This window comes from Hibiscus syriacus, unplaced genomic scaffold, assembly GCF_006381635.1.
Source record: "Hibiscus syriacus cultivar Baekdansim isolate YM2019G1 unplaced genomic scaffold, ASM638163v2 tig00016563_pilon, whole genome shotgun sequence".
Lineage (NCBI taxonomy): Eukaryota > Viridiplantae > Streptophyta > Magnoliopsida > Malvales > Malvaceae > Hibiscus > Hibiscus syriacus.
Window position 1 is genome coordinate 605,964 of NW_024062387.1, and position 18,523 is coordinate 624,486.

The 18,523-nt window shown below is 34.2% G+C and overlaps 2 protein-coding genes and 2 pseudogenes across 2 annotated transcripts; all 4 read left to right on the plus strand.

The window, feature by feature from the left end:
- Positions 1-828: 828 nt before the first annotated feature.
- Positions 829-2,931, plus strand: LOC120208486 (flavin-containing monooxygenase FMO GS-OX-like 3). The gene is made up of 6 exons (XM_039207759.1): positions 829-1,066; positions 2,114-2,184; positions 2,265-2,414; positions 2,498-2,580; positions 2,650-2,785; positions 2,920-2,931. The coding sequence occupies exons 1-6, from the start codon at positions 829-831 to the stop codon at positions 2,929-2,931; spliced, it is 690 nt and encodes a 229-aa protein (XP_039063690.1).
- A 5,212-nt stretch (positions 2,932-8,143) lies between these two features.
- On the plus strand, positions 8,144-10,224 carry LOC120208416 (flavin-containing monooxygenase FMO GS-OX-like 3). Its single transcript, XM_039207704.1, has 7 exons — positions 8,144-8,718; positions 8,792-8,862; positions 8,982-9,131; positions 9,226-9,308; positions 9,395-9,530; positions 9,654-9,827; positions 9,922-10,224. The coding sequence occupies exons 1-7, from the start codon at positions 8,166-8,168 to the stop codon at positions 10,096-10,098; spliced, it is 1,344 nt and encodes a 447-aa protein (XP_039063635.1). The 5' UTR covers positions 8,144-8,165; the 3' UTR covers positions 10,099-10,224.
- Positions 10,223-12,324, plus strand: LOC120208487 (annotated as a pseudogene).
- Positions 12,325-13,597: 1,273 nt separating this feature from the next.
- LOC120208418 lies at positions 13,598-16,140 on the plus strand (annotated as a pseudogene).
- Positions 16,141-18,523: the final 2,383 nt, after the last annotated feature.

Genomic DNA, 18,523 nt, shown 5'->3' on the forward strand with positions numbered 1-18,523 from the left:
AATTTTACCTCTGAACTTTAAATAATATCAATTTAACACTCATTTTTATTAATAATAAATCCTATTGACCTATTGACATATTTAAGATTTTTTTATAGAAAGCCACTAGTTTTATTAAAAATAAAAAATATCTAAAATTACAATGACGATCTACGAGTATAACCGTAAACGTAAATTAAATTATAATTAGGACATTTTTCCTATAATCATTTACACAAAAACTAGTCACATATATCACATAAGGATCATAAAAGAAAAATGTTAAAAAAATATAACCAATGCTCGAACAAAATAAAGATAGAAACAATTCTTACATAATCAACAAACGAACCACAAAAAGGGATAAAACTACTGAAAGACCACCGAAAAATCATAAATCAAAGTCAATAGATGTGAAAAATTATCTACAAACGCAAAACACGTAACTATATCACATAATGATGTAAATGCCACTCTGACTTCTGACAATATAAACGATGCTAACAAATACTATATTATGACAGAGTGAAGTTGAAAGTTGGCTTCATCAAATTTGCCAGGCTGTGCTTTTATATAAAAACGAAAAATGGTATGCCTTCGCTATAGTGCGAAAATGGGAGAATTTTATAAGGTAGCGGTCATCGGAGCTGACACTGCAGGCCTTCTTACAGCCAGGGAGCTTCAAAGAGCAGGTCACCATGTTACTGTTTTTTAAAAGGCCAACAAAGTTGGTGGTATTTGGCTCTACACTCCAAGGGTGGAGTCGACCCGTTGGGTCTTGACCCGAATCGAGAAATAGTTCATAGTAGCCTGTGCAAATCCCTTCGAGCTAACCTTCCTAGGCAGGCCATGAGCTTCTTGGACTATCCATTTGTGAAGAAAGAAGAAGGGGATCCGAGGACTTTTCTGGGTCATGAAGAGATGCACAGGTTTATTGAGGATTTTGCTCAGGACTTTGGGCTGATGGAGCTGACTCTATTTGGACATGAAGTCATTTGGGTGGAGCTAGTTGATGAGGCGAGTCACGAGTGGGTTGTTGAGTCCAGGACCGAAAAACTGAGTCGAAATGGGAATCAAAGGAGGAGGAGTTTAAGGCTATAGTTAGGGATTCAAATAGCGTAATGCAACCGTAATAGCAGCTGTTATTTCGCGTAACATCACCGTCTGAAATTGATTTTCGTGAAAATTACGATAGGTAACAGAATCACAATAATAGTGGTCTGTCACAGCCGTAATTTAGTGTTTAACGGTAAATAACATCGATAACGGAACGTTATTCAACCGTTACTTAAAAAAAAAAACTTAAAAAGATGAAATTTTCATCCAAAATCGCAATGAATATATTCTTTGCAGTCTACACTCTGCAAAAGCAAAAAATGGCCGCAAAAGCTAATTGAAAAGAAAGAAGAAAAACAAAAAATCTGTAAAACTAGTACAAAAGATAGAAATCTAAAATTCCAAACTCAATTTAAATGGTGTTGATGAATTGAACCGGCAGCACATCAACCAAATTTCAAACAATCATTATAAAAAAACCTCTGTAAACTGGAAAAAAAAACAGAGAGCAATTGAGCATATCAAGCAAGACTCACCATTCACCAAGGGATCAAACCGGGAAAGAGACAAATCGGGAAGGGAACAAGCCGAGAAGAAGTTGAGCAGGCCATGAACAAACAAGCTTTTGCTTCCATTTGACAAAGTAAAAAATCAAGAAAAGCAAAGGTTTTTTGATTAATTGTCTAGAAAAAAAATCCCTAGATCTAAGTTTAGAAGGATTAGAAAAAAACCTCTAGATCAAGACAAGCTGGGAAGAGGACGCTCAATGGAATTCTCTCTCAAAAAGGGAAAGTTAAGTGAGAGTTGGGAGAATTGGAGAGCTTCTCGAAATTTTGAAGTAAAAAAACAAAAATCATGTTTGGGTCGTCCCACTCTCACGTGATAAACGCGACAGAAAACGCGACTCCGAATGCTATTTAAATTCGACTGTAGTTATATGTAATGATAATGAATCGGAGCCAAACGTTGCAGAAATTCCTGGTAAAGAACCTGCTAAAGATTATATGGAACAAATATGCATTTTAGCTCCATTAATTGCCAGTTGCTAATAGATATGATCATTTTTGTTATATTTTAGGCAGAGATACTTGGCCAGGATTACAAATGCATAGCCATAACTATCGTACACCTGAAGAGTTTGAAAACAAGGTACTGAATCATTTACAATTGCATATTTACGTAGCCATGACAATATAATTGCTATAATGTTTGTGGCTTATGGTTGACAGATAGTGATTCCCATTGGGAACGGACCAAGTGCAGTTGACATTTTGAAAGAGATCTCCCCTCTTGCAAAACAAGTTCATTTGGCTGTTAGAACACCTACTTTTCAGATAACAAGGGTGGAAAATTATGATAACGCTTGGCAACATTCAATGGTTTGTTTTACATTTTATCAATGAAGTTGGTTTAGAGTTTACCTTTAAGCTATCCCCCACAATAGACTGACTATTTTCTGCAGATCGAATGTGCACAGAAAGATGGTAAGGTAGTATTCCAAGATGGTCCGATTGTTGATGCAGATGTCATTATTCATTGTACTGGGTATTCTACTTTAAACCTTTTGTTCTTCTAGATTTAAATAAGCATGTCAATCATTTGAGTTTATTGCAGGTACAAATACCATTACCCATTTCTCAAGTCAAGTGGGATAGTTACTGTGGACGACAATCGTGTTGGACCTATGTATAAACATGTATTTCCACCAAGCTTAGCTCCTTGGCTCTCTTTTGTGGGACTAAATAACAGGGTAAACTTTTTTTTTCCTTCCATTTGATTCGAATATTTCGATGAACTAGAAATTGCAGATTCAAGTTCAAATGCTGGTTTATTTATAGTCGTGAAGTTTTGACGTTGGAAATAAATGTTTGCACATTAATGCAGGCTAGTGTTTAGGGTGATGGAATTAAAAGCGAGATGGGTGGCAAAAATTTTGTCAAAAAAGTTTAAAATTACCATATATTTTAAATTTTTTCTATGTATTTCCTATTGAAAATTTATTTTGCCCTTTAGAATTTTAGTTCACCCCTTAAGTTTAAGTTTGCCCCTCTAACATAAAATCATGTATCCGTCCCTCTTTAGAATTTTAGTTCACCCCTTAAGTTTAAGTTTGCCCCTCTAACATAAAATCATGTATCCGTCCCTGGGTAGAGCTGGCGTCTGAAGAAGCGATGGCAGCTTCTGTTGAAGAACATTACAGTGTGATGGAGAAGGCCGGAGTGCCAAAGCGTCGTACTCATAGCCTTATGATGGAGGAGGTTGCATATGTAAGTTGGGTTGCTGCTCGGTTGAACATAAACCCCCTGAAAATGTGGAAAGAAATAACGGTGTCGTAGAAGGGATTTTACAGTATGGTGAAAATTATAGGGACATATGGGACATTGACAAATGGATACAGGAAATAGATTCTTCCGAATACCATAAATAATGTTGTTGCATGTCAATGTATATCTACACGTTTGACCCTTTATATGCAAAGTTCTGTTCTGTATTCCTAAATTGACCCTGTATCATTTGGTAGGAAGACATTATTTCTGGTCTTCTCAACCAGAATAAGCTACATTTCGAGGAGATATGCTTTTTTCTATCTTACAGGATCACATTTAACCGGAAGTATTAGTGTCAAGTAATCACCGGTGTAGTTCAAAGGATTTGAACGGTTATCAAATGTCCATGATATTCCTTTTTCTGTATTTTTTGCACATAACTTAAACGCTTGAAATAAAAAAAAAACTTTGAAATGCATGTTGTAAACGAGCCGAGTCGAGTTCGAATATTGCTGGGTTCGACTCAACTCAAAAAGTTCAAAACTAAGTTCGACTCGAAAACTTACGAGTGTTTTGAGTTGGGTATGAGTCCATTTAATTTGAGTGTTGACTGAACTTTGATTGAATCGAACTCGAATTACTTACGAGCAGTCTCGTCTCATCTACCGCTCTACAAATTTCTCCGTTCCACTTTTTCTCTCTACTTATTGGCTTCGTTGTTGTGTGGTACGCAGTTTGAATATAAAACTTGGCTTGCTGCTCGGTCAGGCATAAGTCTCCCGAAACTGTTGAAGGAAATAACATTATGGAGCCTGTTCAAAGCAAGATCAAATCACGGTTCCCATTTTCGGGATACATGATGTTGATAAATGGATACAACAAATGGAATCCTTCACACACACCATAAATCAAGCTTATGAATCCCATTAATGCTTGCGTACTAAATATAAGACATGATCCTTAAATTCAGCTGAATATTTTTTTTGTTACAAAATTCAGCTGAATATTGCATCATATGGTCGATCTTGTCTTCTTGTTATTTGAAGTTTTTATCATTGGATGTTAATTAGGGCTGTAAAATCAGGTAATCGGTCAGGTTTCAATCGGATCTTGACATGTCGGGTAAAATTGAATACATGTCAATTCAGGTTGATTTGACACCAAATCTAGATCGGATTCAGATTAAATCAAATCAGTTCAAGTTATTTTCAAATAGAGTGATGTTATAAAAATCACATCATCAATAGAAGAAATATATTAGAGGAAATCTCTTCGTTGATTGCTGATAATAACCAAATCGGTTTTAGTACTGTATCAAAAATCATTCACTGATATATATTGTTCAATGTATAATGACAATTAATAAACTGCCTACTATGGTGGGTGACAACCTAATACCAATAAATCTTGCCGGTGGTCTCCATCACTTTTATATTTTAGTTTATCTTTTATCACTTTTTTGTATTCTTTTATTTTAATAGAATAATAAAGACAAGATACAATATATTTTAATATAATAAATAGAGTAAAGATAAGATAAGATAATTATTTTATATTAATATACTTATATTCTTATTTCAACTTTAAAAATAAATCATCACGAATCAACTTACCTCAGTAGTTAAAATAAATCATTGTTGTTCTTAGAGATCATGGATTAGAGCATCAACAGTTGTAACTGGGTGAATTGAGTATTCATTATCAAATAATTAAGAATATTTATAACAAATACTACTTTGTAATCACCTTAATTTAAATAAAATAAAAGATATCACTATTTTAAAATTAATTATTATATTCACATACTATAAATTAACTAGTTTATTTTAAAAATTAAAATACATCAGTAATGTTATTTTATACATTAAAATTTTCATACTTAAACGTTCAATTATTAGTTTATTATAATATAATTCTAATTCGTTGTTGAAGTGTTTTGAAAATTAAGGTTTCGAAAACAAGTAATAGTGAAGGAGCATAGTGTGAGGAATAAATTAAATGATTTAGAAGTGAGTGAATCAATAGATAATAAATATGAATATATTTCAGAATTAATTTATATTTTTTTATAACAAAAGGTGTAATAACCATTTTTCGTAAAACAAATAAATATTATTTTAAAAAACGATTATCACTTTAATTTGGAAAATTTGGTGATTTGGAATTAATTTGATTTAAATTGAAAGGGAGTCACCATCGACCTTTGGGTTAGGTAGGTCAAATACCCAAAAACGTCTTTTAAAAATAATTTTAATAAAAATCATTTTTTAAGACAAAAATGGTATGCGTTTACAAAGATTACTTTAAAATGTGTTCGGGAGTCGATTACACGTGGGGAATGATTAACACCCCACATCGCTCAAAACTGGTACTGTGTCGCTTACACGTTGTCGTATTTATTGAAAATTATAAATCGAATATAAAGTTAAATTACTATCCATTTATCGAACATTAATTTGCTTCGAATATACTATTTAAAGAGAATCCTTTAATTCAAAAAAAACCTTGAAATTAGCAATCCTCCGTCGGGAAAGTTATTTCAACTATTTTTCATTGTTAAAGAATATTCTATCGTCAAATATGTAAAAGATGCATATCAAATATAAATGGCAAATTGACAGTTGCGGAAAAAATAAAATACATAACTTGCATTGTTCAGTGTACAATAAAAACGACTTAACAATTAACAAACTAAATTTGATTTATTTCAAGTTCCATTTAGTTCAAACGTCGTATTAGATTGTACAATTTCGATCAAGTAATACTTTCTACGCCCGTTCTACAAATACGTTCTTGAAAATTTTGAATAACATATACTAGATAAAGAAACATAATGGAAATAAATACAAATATAAATATGCGTAATAAATATTTACATCAAACAAAATTAAGTATATTTAATTACACATGGTACAAATAAATACAAAACATAGTACATACATAGAGGATTGAAATGAAAACAAATAAATATTAAAGACCAAAATACAAATAAACCAAAAAGTAAATATTTGAAATTATAAGAAAACCAAAATATCAAACCCATAAGCTCAAAGGACCAAAATAGTACAAATAGGAATTTAAAGGACTAATATGACCCAAACATAAACTTAAATGGCTAAAACAGTAAAAATAGAAACTTAAGGGTCTAAAATAAATAAAATAGAAATTTAAAGGGCTCAAAGCAATTAAACCAAATATCAAACAGTGACTAAAATATAACATTTGCAAATTTCATGACCAAATCCGAATATCAAAGAAAAATGCACAATAAACTGAAACAATGACTAAAATGAAATAAATATAAATATCATGACCAAATTATAATATCAGTAAACATAATATGCAAATTAATGACTGAAATGAAATCATTAAAAATTAAAAGGCTCGAAATAAAATGATCTGGAATTTTATTCAGTAATCAAAATGAAAGAATGATGAAATTTAAAACTCAAAACTTGAAATCGAAACTTGCATTAGTGACTAAAATGGAACCTTTACAAACATGGTGTCCAGATTCAAATATCACAAACAATACACAGTATATGAAATCAGGGACTAAAATGAAATATGCATAAATATCACAACCAAATTAGAAAATTCACGCAAATGGTAAAATACAAAGAAGTAAGGACTAAAATATAAAAAGGAAAATATAAATGCCCAAAATAAAATATTATGAAATTTCATTAATGGCTACAACGAGATGTTACAAACCAGGAGAGACCTAACGTGTAGTTAACCCACACTCCAAAAACACGCAGAAGGTCCCCCAGAACGACGTCGTTATGCATTTAGTATATATATTTAATTTAAAGGCCAAAATGGCCATCATCTTTCATTTGTTCTCTTCAAAACGAGAGAGGAGAGAGAGAGAATCAGAATTCTCTCAACTCTCTCCTCTGAAAAGAGTTTGACACGGTGGTCGGAGGCTCCCACGACGGCCGATACGGCGGCGCACGGTGGCCGGAGGTACCCAACCTCCCTCAAAATGTTCCTCCTTTTACCCTTAACCTAGCTTAGCCTAAAAACACCTCTAGGACTGTAGATCCAAGTCGTTACCTTTAAAAAAAACCGAGCTCTGATGACTCGTGGGCTTACCGACGCTCCTACAACGAAGGTAAAGGCTTCTCCCCTTATTTCTCTCTTTGTTGTCTATTTTTGTTTCTTTTTTTTTTCTCCTTTCCAGCTTCTTCTCAATTGTCTCACTCTTCCTCTTTTTTATCTTGCTTCCATGATTGGTTGATGGTTGTTTGATAGATTTGTTTGCTGCCCGAGGAAATAGGGCTTGAGTGCCCTAAATTTGTGGACATAATTTTCCTCGGGATCTTTTGTCCTTATTTCCTTTTTTTTCTCTGACTTGAATTGATTTGGTGACTGATGAATGCATTTGTCACTGTTGGTGATGGACGCGGCTTGAAATGGCACGACAATGGCTCGGGAAACACATGACGGTGGCTCCCGGGCTCGGGAGGCTAAAGAGTTGGCGGCGGCTGACGAAGAAGCGACGGCTGGGAGCTGGAAGGCCAAATGGCTGAGCTTCGGTTTAGGGTTTCAAAACCCTAAAATTAATGGGTCTTGAGTATATTGTCTACTGGGTTGGGTCTGCCAATTATATTGGGCTTGCTTGGGTTGTTGTAATTTGGGCTTGCATGTAATATAATGTTGGGCTACAAGTGGCCTGCAAAAGTTGTAATTTAATATTAATAATAAGTACACATAAACATAATAACAATAATAATAATAATAATAATAATATATTAAAATTAAATAATAATAAAAAAGACCCGGACTATAAAAGGTGTGTTTCGTGTCTTTGCCAATTGAAATCTCGCAGCCGCTATTCGCTGATGAGTTAAGCGCTCGATGGTTGTAGTGGTGAAAATGGGAGAATCTTATAAGGTAGCGGTCATCGGCGGTGGCATTGCTGGTCTACTCACGGCCAGGGAGCTTAAAAGAGAAGGTCACCATGTGACAGTATTTGAAAAGGCCAACAAAGTTGGTGGCACTTGGCTCTATGATCCACGAGTGGAGACCGATCCGTTGGGTCTTGATCGGAATCGGGAAATAGTTCATAGTAGCCTTTACAGGTCCCTTAGAGTTAACCTCCCTAGGCAGGTCATGGGATTCTTGGACTATCCATTTACGAAGAAAGAAGGTGGTGATCCGAGACATTTTCCGGGTCATGAAGAGGTGCTCAGGTTTCTCGAGGATTTTGCTAGGGACTTTGGGTTGCTGGAGCTGATTCGATTTGAACATGATGTGGTTCGGGTGGAGCGAGTTGATGAGACTAGTCACGAGTGGGTTGTTGAGTCTAGGACTCGAGATGGTGAGTCAAAATGGGAATTGAATGAAGAGGTGTTTGAGGCTGTGGTTATTTGCAATGGTAAATCGGAGCCAAAAATTGCAGAATTTTCAGGTATCTCTTTTTACTTGTAATTGACCTTTCTCTTTCTAGTATCTATTTAAAATCCTTTTTTGTCATGTTTTAGGCAGAGACATTTGGCCAGGACTCCAAATGCATAGCCATAACTATCGCACTCCTGATCAGTTTGAAAACAAGGTATTGAACTGTGCAAAAATAGTACTTGTAATTTTAAAGTTTCATCATCATAAATCCTTACATCTCAACCCAGAGAGCACACAAATTTCTTTAATGAATATGGGTTCTTCGGTTGACAGATAGTGGTGCTCATCGGAAACGGACCAAGCGCCACCGACATTCTAAGCGAGATCGCCCCACTTGCAAAACAAGTTCACCAGGCTGTTAGAGGACCTAATTTCCAGTTTAAAAAGCTAGAAAAACATGATAACGCTTGGCAACATTCAATGGTTTCTAAACAACTTATAGTCTAATCAAATCACGTTTAAAATTAAACATTAATCTCGTCATCTGTTTTCCCTAATAGATTTCGACTTTATACAGATTGAATGCGCACATGAAGATGGTAAAGTTGTATTCCAAGATGGATCAAGTGTTGATGCAGATGTAATTCTTCACTGCACTGGGTATTTCCTGAAACATTCAAACTCTTTTACTTTATCGAAGAAATTCTTTAATTTTTTAAAGATACTTGGTCCTTTTTCTATTGCAGGTACAAATACTATTTCCCATTTCTTAAGTCGAATGGGATAGTTAATGTAGAGGATAATCGTGTTGGACCTCTATATAAGCATGTATTTCCACCAGGCTTAGCCCCTTGGCTTTCTTTTGTAGGATTAAATTACAAGGTAAACTTTTGTCTTGAAATATTTAGGAAGAACTGAACTCGTCACAGATTTTCAATTTGTCCTGTGTATTCAAAACTTCTGGTTTTAGGCATTTATCTTACAAATGAACTTTTTTAAAATCAGGCAGTGCCGGCTGTAGTGATAGAGTTACAAGCGAAATGGGTGGCAAAAGTTATATCAGGCAAGCTCCAGCTGCCGACACAAGAAGCAATGACATGTTCTGTTGAAGAATTTTACCGTGAGATGGAGAAGAAGGGATGGCCAAGGCATCATACTCATAATCTTATGTTTAACGAGGTTTGTCACTTAAACAACCGAATCTATCTATCTATAATCTATTCATCTATCAATCTGCTTATTGTTTTGTTATGGTATCGTTATTTGGTTGCAGTTTGAATATATAGAACGGCTCGCTGCTCAGTTGAACATAAGACCTCTGAATTGGTGGAGAAACATAACATATCAATCCGTGCTGAAAATGATATCGTATTACGGTAACAGATATCGGGATGCATGGGATATTGACAAATGGATGCACGAGATGGATTCCCCCACTTCTCACATATAATGCTCTCGATCGAATATAGATATATAATATCTGTAAGGAAGGACAAAGTCAGGATCAAATATTACGAGGGACAAGATATTTGATTTCAAAATAACGACTTATTATGTATTTAATCTAAAACTTTATGAGGGTAAAAATTGAGAACATTATATTATAATTCTTTAGTTCAGCACTGTTTGATTAAATATCTAATAATTTTTATGTTTTTCATTTAAATACTTATTTTTAAATGAATTAAAATATTATTAGATAAAAGTCTATTGAACATTAAAAAAAATTACAGGGCCGAGGCCCTTTAGGCCCTACAGAGCTCCACCCCTGGATAGAATGTCAATGATTACTTGAATAGTGTTTGTTGTTTTTAAGATGTTAGAACGAGGTTCTATAATATGATAATATTCCTATTAATGTTATAAATCAGTTAAAGCTTCAAAGAAGGGATTTTAAGGCCATTTAGAGTCGCTTTTTGAGTTCATTTTTAGGTATATTATTGTAATATCTCGAACAGAAAATCACAATTATTTGGATGGAGACGTCGATCTTAGGGGAAAAAAGGCACCCCGATTATTGCTTTCATAAAAAAAAATTAGATTTAAGAGTTATTGTTGTTTATGTAGTAAATCTAATTTATCATTTTCGTTATTATCGTTTTTTTTTTTCCATCAATTTAACCTTCGAAGTTGTATATGATGTTCATCCTAACTCTTGAAGTCAGATGACTTTTTTTTACTAACAAAACTGAGTCTTTTGCATCTGTTGATTAAGGGATTATGTTAAATTATTTATTAAACACGTTGATTAGAATAAATTCATAAAATTTTATTATTTATTTCAGTTAGACTAAGGGATTTGGTCAGTTTTTGGAATTTTTCTAATTATTTATTTAGTAAATATTTTATTATTTTTTTTTAATTTAAGTGTCAAGTTAACATCAAGCCACATCAGTAATAAACCAATTTGACATGTTTGTTTTAGGGAGAGACACTGGCCAGGACTCCCCAACAGTTTGAAAACAAGGTAATAAACCATGTTGGTCAGGACTATGCAAACAGAGTACTTACATTTTAAAGTTTCATCATCACAAATCCTTACATCTCAACCCGGAGAGCACATAAATTGCCGCAATGGTTTTGGATTCTGGCTGACAGATAGTGGTGTTCATCGGAAACGGACCAAGTGCCATCGACATTCTACGAGAGATCGCGCCGCTTGCCAAACAAGTTCATCAGGCTGTTGGAGGACCTAATTTCCAATTGAAAAGGCTGGAAAATTATGCTAATGCTTTGCAGCAGTCAATGGTCTCTAAATCATTATTCTATCATCTAATTAAGCAGGTTCAAAATTAAACTCTGAATCCCTTTTTCCCCTAATAGATTGTTGACTTTCTGCAGATTGAATGCGCACATAAAGATGGTGAAGTGACATTCCAGGATGGATCAATTGTTGATGTAGATGCCATAATTCATTGCACCGGGTATTTTCTAATATATCGCAACTCTTTTATTTTACAGGAGAAATAATTTGATCTCGTAAAAGGACTACTCCGAGGGGAAAAATCTGTTGCAGGTACAAATACAGCTTCCCATTTCTTAGGTCAAATGGGATAATAACTGTGGATGACAATCGTGTTGAACCATTGTATAAACATGTATTTCCGCCAAGCTTAGCCCCTTGGCTTTCTTTTGTTGGACTGAATACCAGGGTAAACTTTTTTTAAAAACTTCATTCATCTTCTGGCTTTTACCTAGCCGAAATATTTTAGATTGATTAAACACCGTTGGAAGTTTGTACATGGTAAATTGATCAGGCGGTGCCGGCTGTGCTGATCGAATTAAAAGCGAAATGGATAGCGAGAGTTTTGTCAGGCAAGCTAGAGCTGCCGACCCAAGAAGCAATGGCATATTCTGTTGAAGAATTTACCGTGAGATGGAGAACAATGGATGGCCCAAGCATCATACTCATAAGGTTGTCACTAATTAAACCAGATCTCTGTCTGATTGCCTGTCTCATTGTTGTCATTTGGTGCAGTCTGGTTATATAGAATGGCTTGCTGCTCAGTTGGACATAAGGCCTTTGAATTGGTGGAAGAATATAAAGTTTAAGTCCGTTGTGAAAATGATCGAGTATTACGGTGGCGACTGTTATCGAGATGTATGGGATATAGACAAATGGATTCTCCTACTTGTACACAATAAATCAAATAATTTAGGGTTGAAATCCAGATGATGTTAATTGCACCAAACCAAATCGATTTTTCTATATTCATCTCGATAATTCTTCATTAATCTGAGACCCCCCAAACGTTATTATTTCAGTATTCTTTTTTATAAAAGTTCTACTCATTTTTACTTTGACATTTATATAATTACATCCGTTAGAATCAAATAGTATAACTTGGGACTCTTACATACCAAACATATACAATTACTATACATAACTCCACCCAAATAGTCGGTTTGAAGAGTGGTGATAATCAAAACTTGGAGCTATTGTTAAGTCCTTTAAATGATTTCGAGTGAGCTTCATGAAAAATCAATCTTATAAGAAAATATAATCAGTTACTGGCGATGATTGACCGTCGAAGACAGCCGAAGAAATACGGCCAAAAATAGATCTATTTAAAAATTTTGTGATAAAATCGATACACTCTAAAGTTCAGTGCCTGAAATGATGTCGTTTTAAGCATTAATAATCGTATCAAAACGATTTTGTTTTCTCCATGTAATCAAACCATTTAAATTTTTAACAGCCTAGTGACATAATTGAAACGAAAATTAAAATTCAATATTATCATTGATAAAACTAAAGTTCAATGGTATAAATGATACAACATCTAAAATTTAGGGGTATTTGGTATAGTTTACCCTATTATAATTTTAAAATGTTTAAACCTCAATTTTATAAAAGATAAAGTATATAAATGATCCCCGACTATATATTTTTGTTTTGTTGAGTCATCGACTATTAAAAATTACAAAATGATTTCTAATTATATAATGTTGTTTTGTTGAGTTTCTGACTATTAGAAGTTAAAAATTGTCATCCAATTATTCATATGTTCTAAATTGTCATTTCCCCTTTAAAACTTGATGGTAGTTTGAGCTGAATGTTAATCTGTGACTGAGATATTATAAAATATGATTTCAGAATCTCTAATGACTATCTTATTACAGTCAGCATGTTAACATATAACTGATCATAAATTTTTTAATAGAAAATGACGAGTTTAAATCACATAATAAATAATTATTTTATAACTTTTAATAATCAAAATATTAATAAAATAATGTTCTATAATTAAAAAAAATATTTTTTTAATTTTTAATAACAGAAAATTTAATAAAGAAGTAATATGTGAATGTGACCGGGAATCACTTTGTACATTACCATCTACTCCTATAAAAATTGAGAAAAAAGTTGAACAATATTAAGATTGTGAAGTACAAACAATTAATAAAGTTGAAAAAGTTGTACAGAGTGGATGATGATGAAAAAGTGGGTGGAGGAAAATTAATACCGAATAAGCTAGCTTTGTCACATGAAAACGCTTCACCTGCAGGTCCTGGGTTGAAATTTTCAATTATCTATAGAAAAGGGGATATTTTGTGATCCCTCGCTATGGCGCTCAAAATGGGAGAGTCTTATAAGGTAGCGGTCATCGGTGCCGGCACTGCAGGGCTACTTGCGGCCAGGGAGCTTCAAAGAGAAGGTCACCGTGTTGTTGTATTTGAAAAGGCCGACAAAGTTGGCGGTACATGGCTCTATAATACGCAGGTGGAGTCCGAACTGTTGGGCGTTGATCCGAATCGGAAAATTGTTCACAGCAGCCTTTACAGATCCCTTCGAGCTAACCTTCCTAGGCAGGCTATGAGCTTCTTGGACTACCCATTTGTGAAAAGAGATGGGGACCCGAGACCGTTTCCGGGTCACGAGGAGGTGCTCAGATTTCTTGAGGATTTCGCCAGGGACTTTGGGTTGATGGAGTTGATTCGATTTGGGCATGCAGTGATTCGGTGGAGCTAGTTGATGAGGTGAATCACGATTGGATTGTGGAGTCGAGGACTCGGGATACTGAGTCAACGTGGGAATCCAAAGAGGAATATTTTAAGGCTGTGGTTATCTGCAGTGGCAACAACACGGAGCCAAAAGTTGCAGAATTTCCAGGTATCTTTTGATAGGTTTCATCACTATCTAGAGGGTCAATTTTAAGTATCTTATAAAGGACATTTTTCGATGAACCGTATTCAAGGAATTAAAAGAAGGTGAATCAGAACATGATGTGGTTGTAATGGTTAAAAGAAATTTATTCTCGCATCAGGATCCAGTTTCGAGCAACTTAGAAAAAGAAGAAGAAATTTAGGATTCAACTCGCATCGGTGACAGTGATCAACGAAGTTCAGAGAACTTTTAGATTTTTTTAAATAAATAAATTTTAGAATTACATTAATATTTTATTTAAAATTTAGTATTCAAATTCAAAATTAATCCTTTCTATTAATTTATTATGTCATCAAATAATGGAAGTTAAAGACTACAGAACTAAATTATCTTAATAATGTCATCAAAATATAACCATTATTTTATTTTTAATGATCAAAATAAGACAGATTAATAATAAAAGTATTCTTTGGGAGTAATTTACCCTACTGTAATCTTTATTTCTAATATATAATTTTTGTCATACTTTAGGCAGGGATACTTGGCCAGGACTGCAAATCCATAGCCATAACTATCGCACTCCTGAACAATTCCAAAACAAGGTATTGAACTATATCCATGTCAGTCTTCTACCTGGATCTGCAACCATGTTAATAGGTTTTTGAAGTTTCAGTATCATCAATCATGCATCTCAGCACCATTGCTACAATGATTTGGTGACAGGTTGTGGTGATCATCGGAAACGGACCTAGTGCCTTTGACATTTTGAGAGAGATTTCCCCTCTTGCAAAACAAGTTCATCAGTCCATCAGATCTCCTGGTTTTCAGTTCATCAGGCCGGAAAGTCGTGATAATCATTGGCAGCATTCAATGGTTTCTTACTCATTCTATGAGTTAAGATGGCTTAAAACTGGTCATCTTTTTCTTGATGGTCTGTTTTTTTATGCAGATTGAATGTGCACATAAAGATGGTAAGGTGGAATTCCAAGATGGATCAATTGTTGATGCGGATGCCATTATTCATTGCACAGGGTATTTCCTGAAATATTTTGTCCTTTTAGATTCAAATACATTTTTTTTTCAATCCTTGTGTGGAATCTGTTGCAGGTACAAATACCATTACCCGTTTCTCAAATCAAATGGAGTAGTTACTGTGAACGAAGATCACGTTGGACCTTTGTATCGACATGTATTTCCACCAAGATTAGCCCCTTGGCTTTCTTTTGTGGGACTAAATTACAGGGTAAACCTTTGTATTCCACTTGAATCTAATATTTCCGAGGGTATTAAGTGTTTTGTGAACTAGAAATCGATGTTGACACAATCAGGCAGTCGTGTTTAGAGTGATGGAACTACAAGCAACATGGGTGGCAAAAGTTTTGTCAGGCACGGTGGAGCTGCCGTCCCGAGAAGTAATGGCAGATTCTGTTCAAAAATCATACAGTGAGATGGGGAAGATCGGATCGTCCAAGCATCCTACTCATTCCCTTCAGAACGACGAGGTTATAATTTTCCACAATCAAGTCCCGGTTTCTGTCTCTGGCTCAACTTGTTCTGATTGTGTCGAGTTTGTTTTGGCAGGTTGAATATGTGAGTTGGCTTGCTGCTAAATCGGACAAAAGACTCCCCAGAAGTTGGAAGAAAATAACGTTTAATACCATCGTTAAACGGGTATTATATTATGGTGAAAATTATCGGGATATATGGGCTGTTGACAAATGGATACGAGAAATAGATTCTTCCCTTTAACTTTCGTTTACCATGACATCAATAATGCTTGCATTTGCATGCCAAACGTATACATTTCTGTGTATACGTATGCATGCAACGTTATGTATTTCTGAATCGACCCTTTACCGTTTGAAAGTGAGACATTTCCTCCCATCTTTTTTCTCCTCTCTTTCTTAGATTGAGGGAACTAGCAAGATAGCTGTTCTCAATTCTTATTTTTTGTACTTTACACAAAATTATAAACATAATAATAATATAAAAAAGTAAAATTTAGTAAAATGTTAATAAATTTGAGTATTTTATATTTTTAATATTCAATAAATTAATCATTTTCAATTTTATGAGGTGAAATATAATATTATTGTAAAAATATAATTATTTAAAATGATATCTAATTTTAAGTTTTTAAAAAATATTTTATACATTGAAAATAATATCTTTGTCCACTCGAGAATATAATATTATTTTTTTTATTATATTATATTTTATATAAATAAATAAGATATTGATGAAAATTATTTAAATTATAAGTTTAATATACTAATATATATTAATTTTTTTTCTCAAAAGTTATATAGTATAATGATTTAAATATTTATATGAATTTTCATTCAAATATTTATAATTTGATATTAATGTTAACTTTAAAAACATATATCATAATGATAATTTGATGAAATATGCATTCAAGTAATCTTATATTCATTTAACTAAACAATGCAATTTTACATTCTTTCTAAACAAACCAAACAAGATACTACCAATATTCCCATAGTGTTGTTACATTCTAATAATGTTATTCTCAAAAGTAATCTTACATTCTGTGAATCAAACAACCCTTAAAGTTTCTAATGTAATTTGGGTATTGGACTTGTATCACTTGGACTAAGGTGCATGCTTGTGAATGGACATTGGGTTTTAGGCCTGTTTTACTATACCTACAAATAAAACAAGAAACAAATAAAATATAAATATATTTTTCACATTTATATACTATAATAATTAATCGAATAAACAAAAAATTAAGTCAAAATGTTTTGAACAAAATTAAAGTCCAACACTAGAGAATGAAAGTTCGAACTAGGATCCGGATAAAAATTGGTATCTACAGAAGTAAATTGAATTAAAAGGATTATTTTACTTCTGTAGTATATGGTTAAGATCAGTACATAGAGATACTGATTCTTATGAAAAAAAAATTGATACATATAAATTAGATATGATTTTGTGAGAGACCTAATAATAATGAAGTATTTATTGTGGAGTGCATGGTTTACCCCTTAACTAAAAAGTTGTTGGGGGAGAAGCATGCATAGGCATGCATGCTTAGGCTGTATAATCCGAGATTTAGGGTTAACGAACTTCATCGGCATGCATTTGATATGAAACCCAGGTGAAGCGGCATGAGCAACGCAACTGGAGTTCAACGTCAACAGTCCAGAAACAAGGGTCCCTCAAGAACTGTTCATACGCTGCAGCAGATGACACGCCTTTCCAAAATTATACACATTGTAGCAACCACCAAGAAAAACTATATAAATGCGTTATGTAAATGCCGCTCTCCATAAAAAGGTGGTATAAGTTAGTTTTGTCAAATTTGCAAGGCTTGGATCGTTATAGTAGTGGTGAAAATGGGAGAATCTTATAAGGTAGCGGTGATCGGAGCTGGTGCTGGGCTTGTAAAGGCCAGGGAGCTTCAAAGAGAAGGTCACCATGTCACTGTATTCGAAAAGGCCAACAAAGTTGATGGTATTTGGCTCTATGATCCACGGGTGGAGACCGACCCACTGGGTCTTGACCCGAATCGTGAATAGTTCATAGTAGCCTGTACAGATCCCTTCGAGTGAGGATCCGAGGTCGTTTCCGGGTCACGAAGAGGTCCTCAGGTTTCTTGAGGATTTTGCCATGGATTTTGGGTTGATAGAGTTGATTCGGTTCGGACATGAAGTGGTTCGGGTGGAGCTTGTTGATGAGATAAGTCACGACTGGATTGTTGAGTCGAGGATTCGGGAGACTGAGTCGACATGGGAACTGAAAGAAGAGGTATTCGAGGCTGTGGTTATCTGCAATGGTAATTACACGGAGCCATATATTGCAGAATTCCCAGGTACGTATTTCATTCATGCCATTTGAATAATTGGATCACGTAAACTTCTTTGATTCCTCATACATAAAATACAAGTTTCGTAATATTTCAGGCAGGGATGTTTGGCCAGGATTGCAGATGCATAGCCATAACTATCGTACTCCACAACAATTCGAAAATAAGGTATTAGAACCATTTGCAATCAATTAAAGTTCTGTATCATCAAACCAAACATCTTGCAAAACAAGTTGATTATGGTATTTGCCGACAGACAGTGGTGCTCATTGGGAACGGACCAATGCCGTCGACATTTTGAAAGAGATCTCTCCCCTTGCAAAACAAGTTCACATGGCTGTTAGAACACCTTTTAATTTGTTAAAGGTGGACAATTATGATAATGCATGGCAGCATTCAATGGTTTGTTATACATTTCATCCATTAATTTAAAAT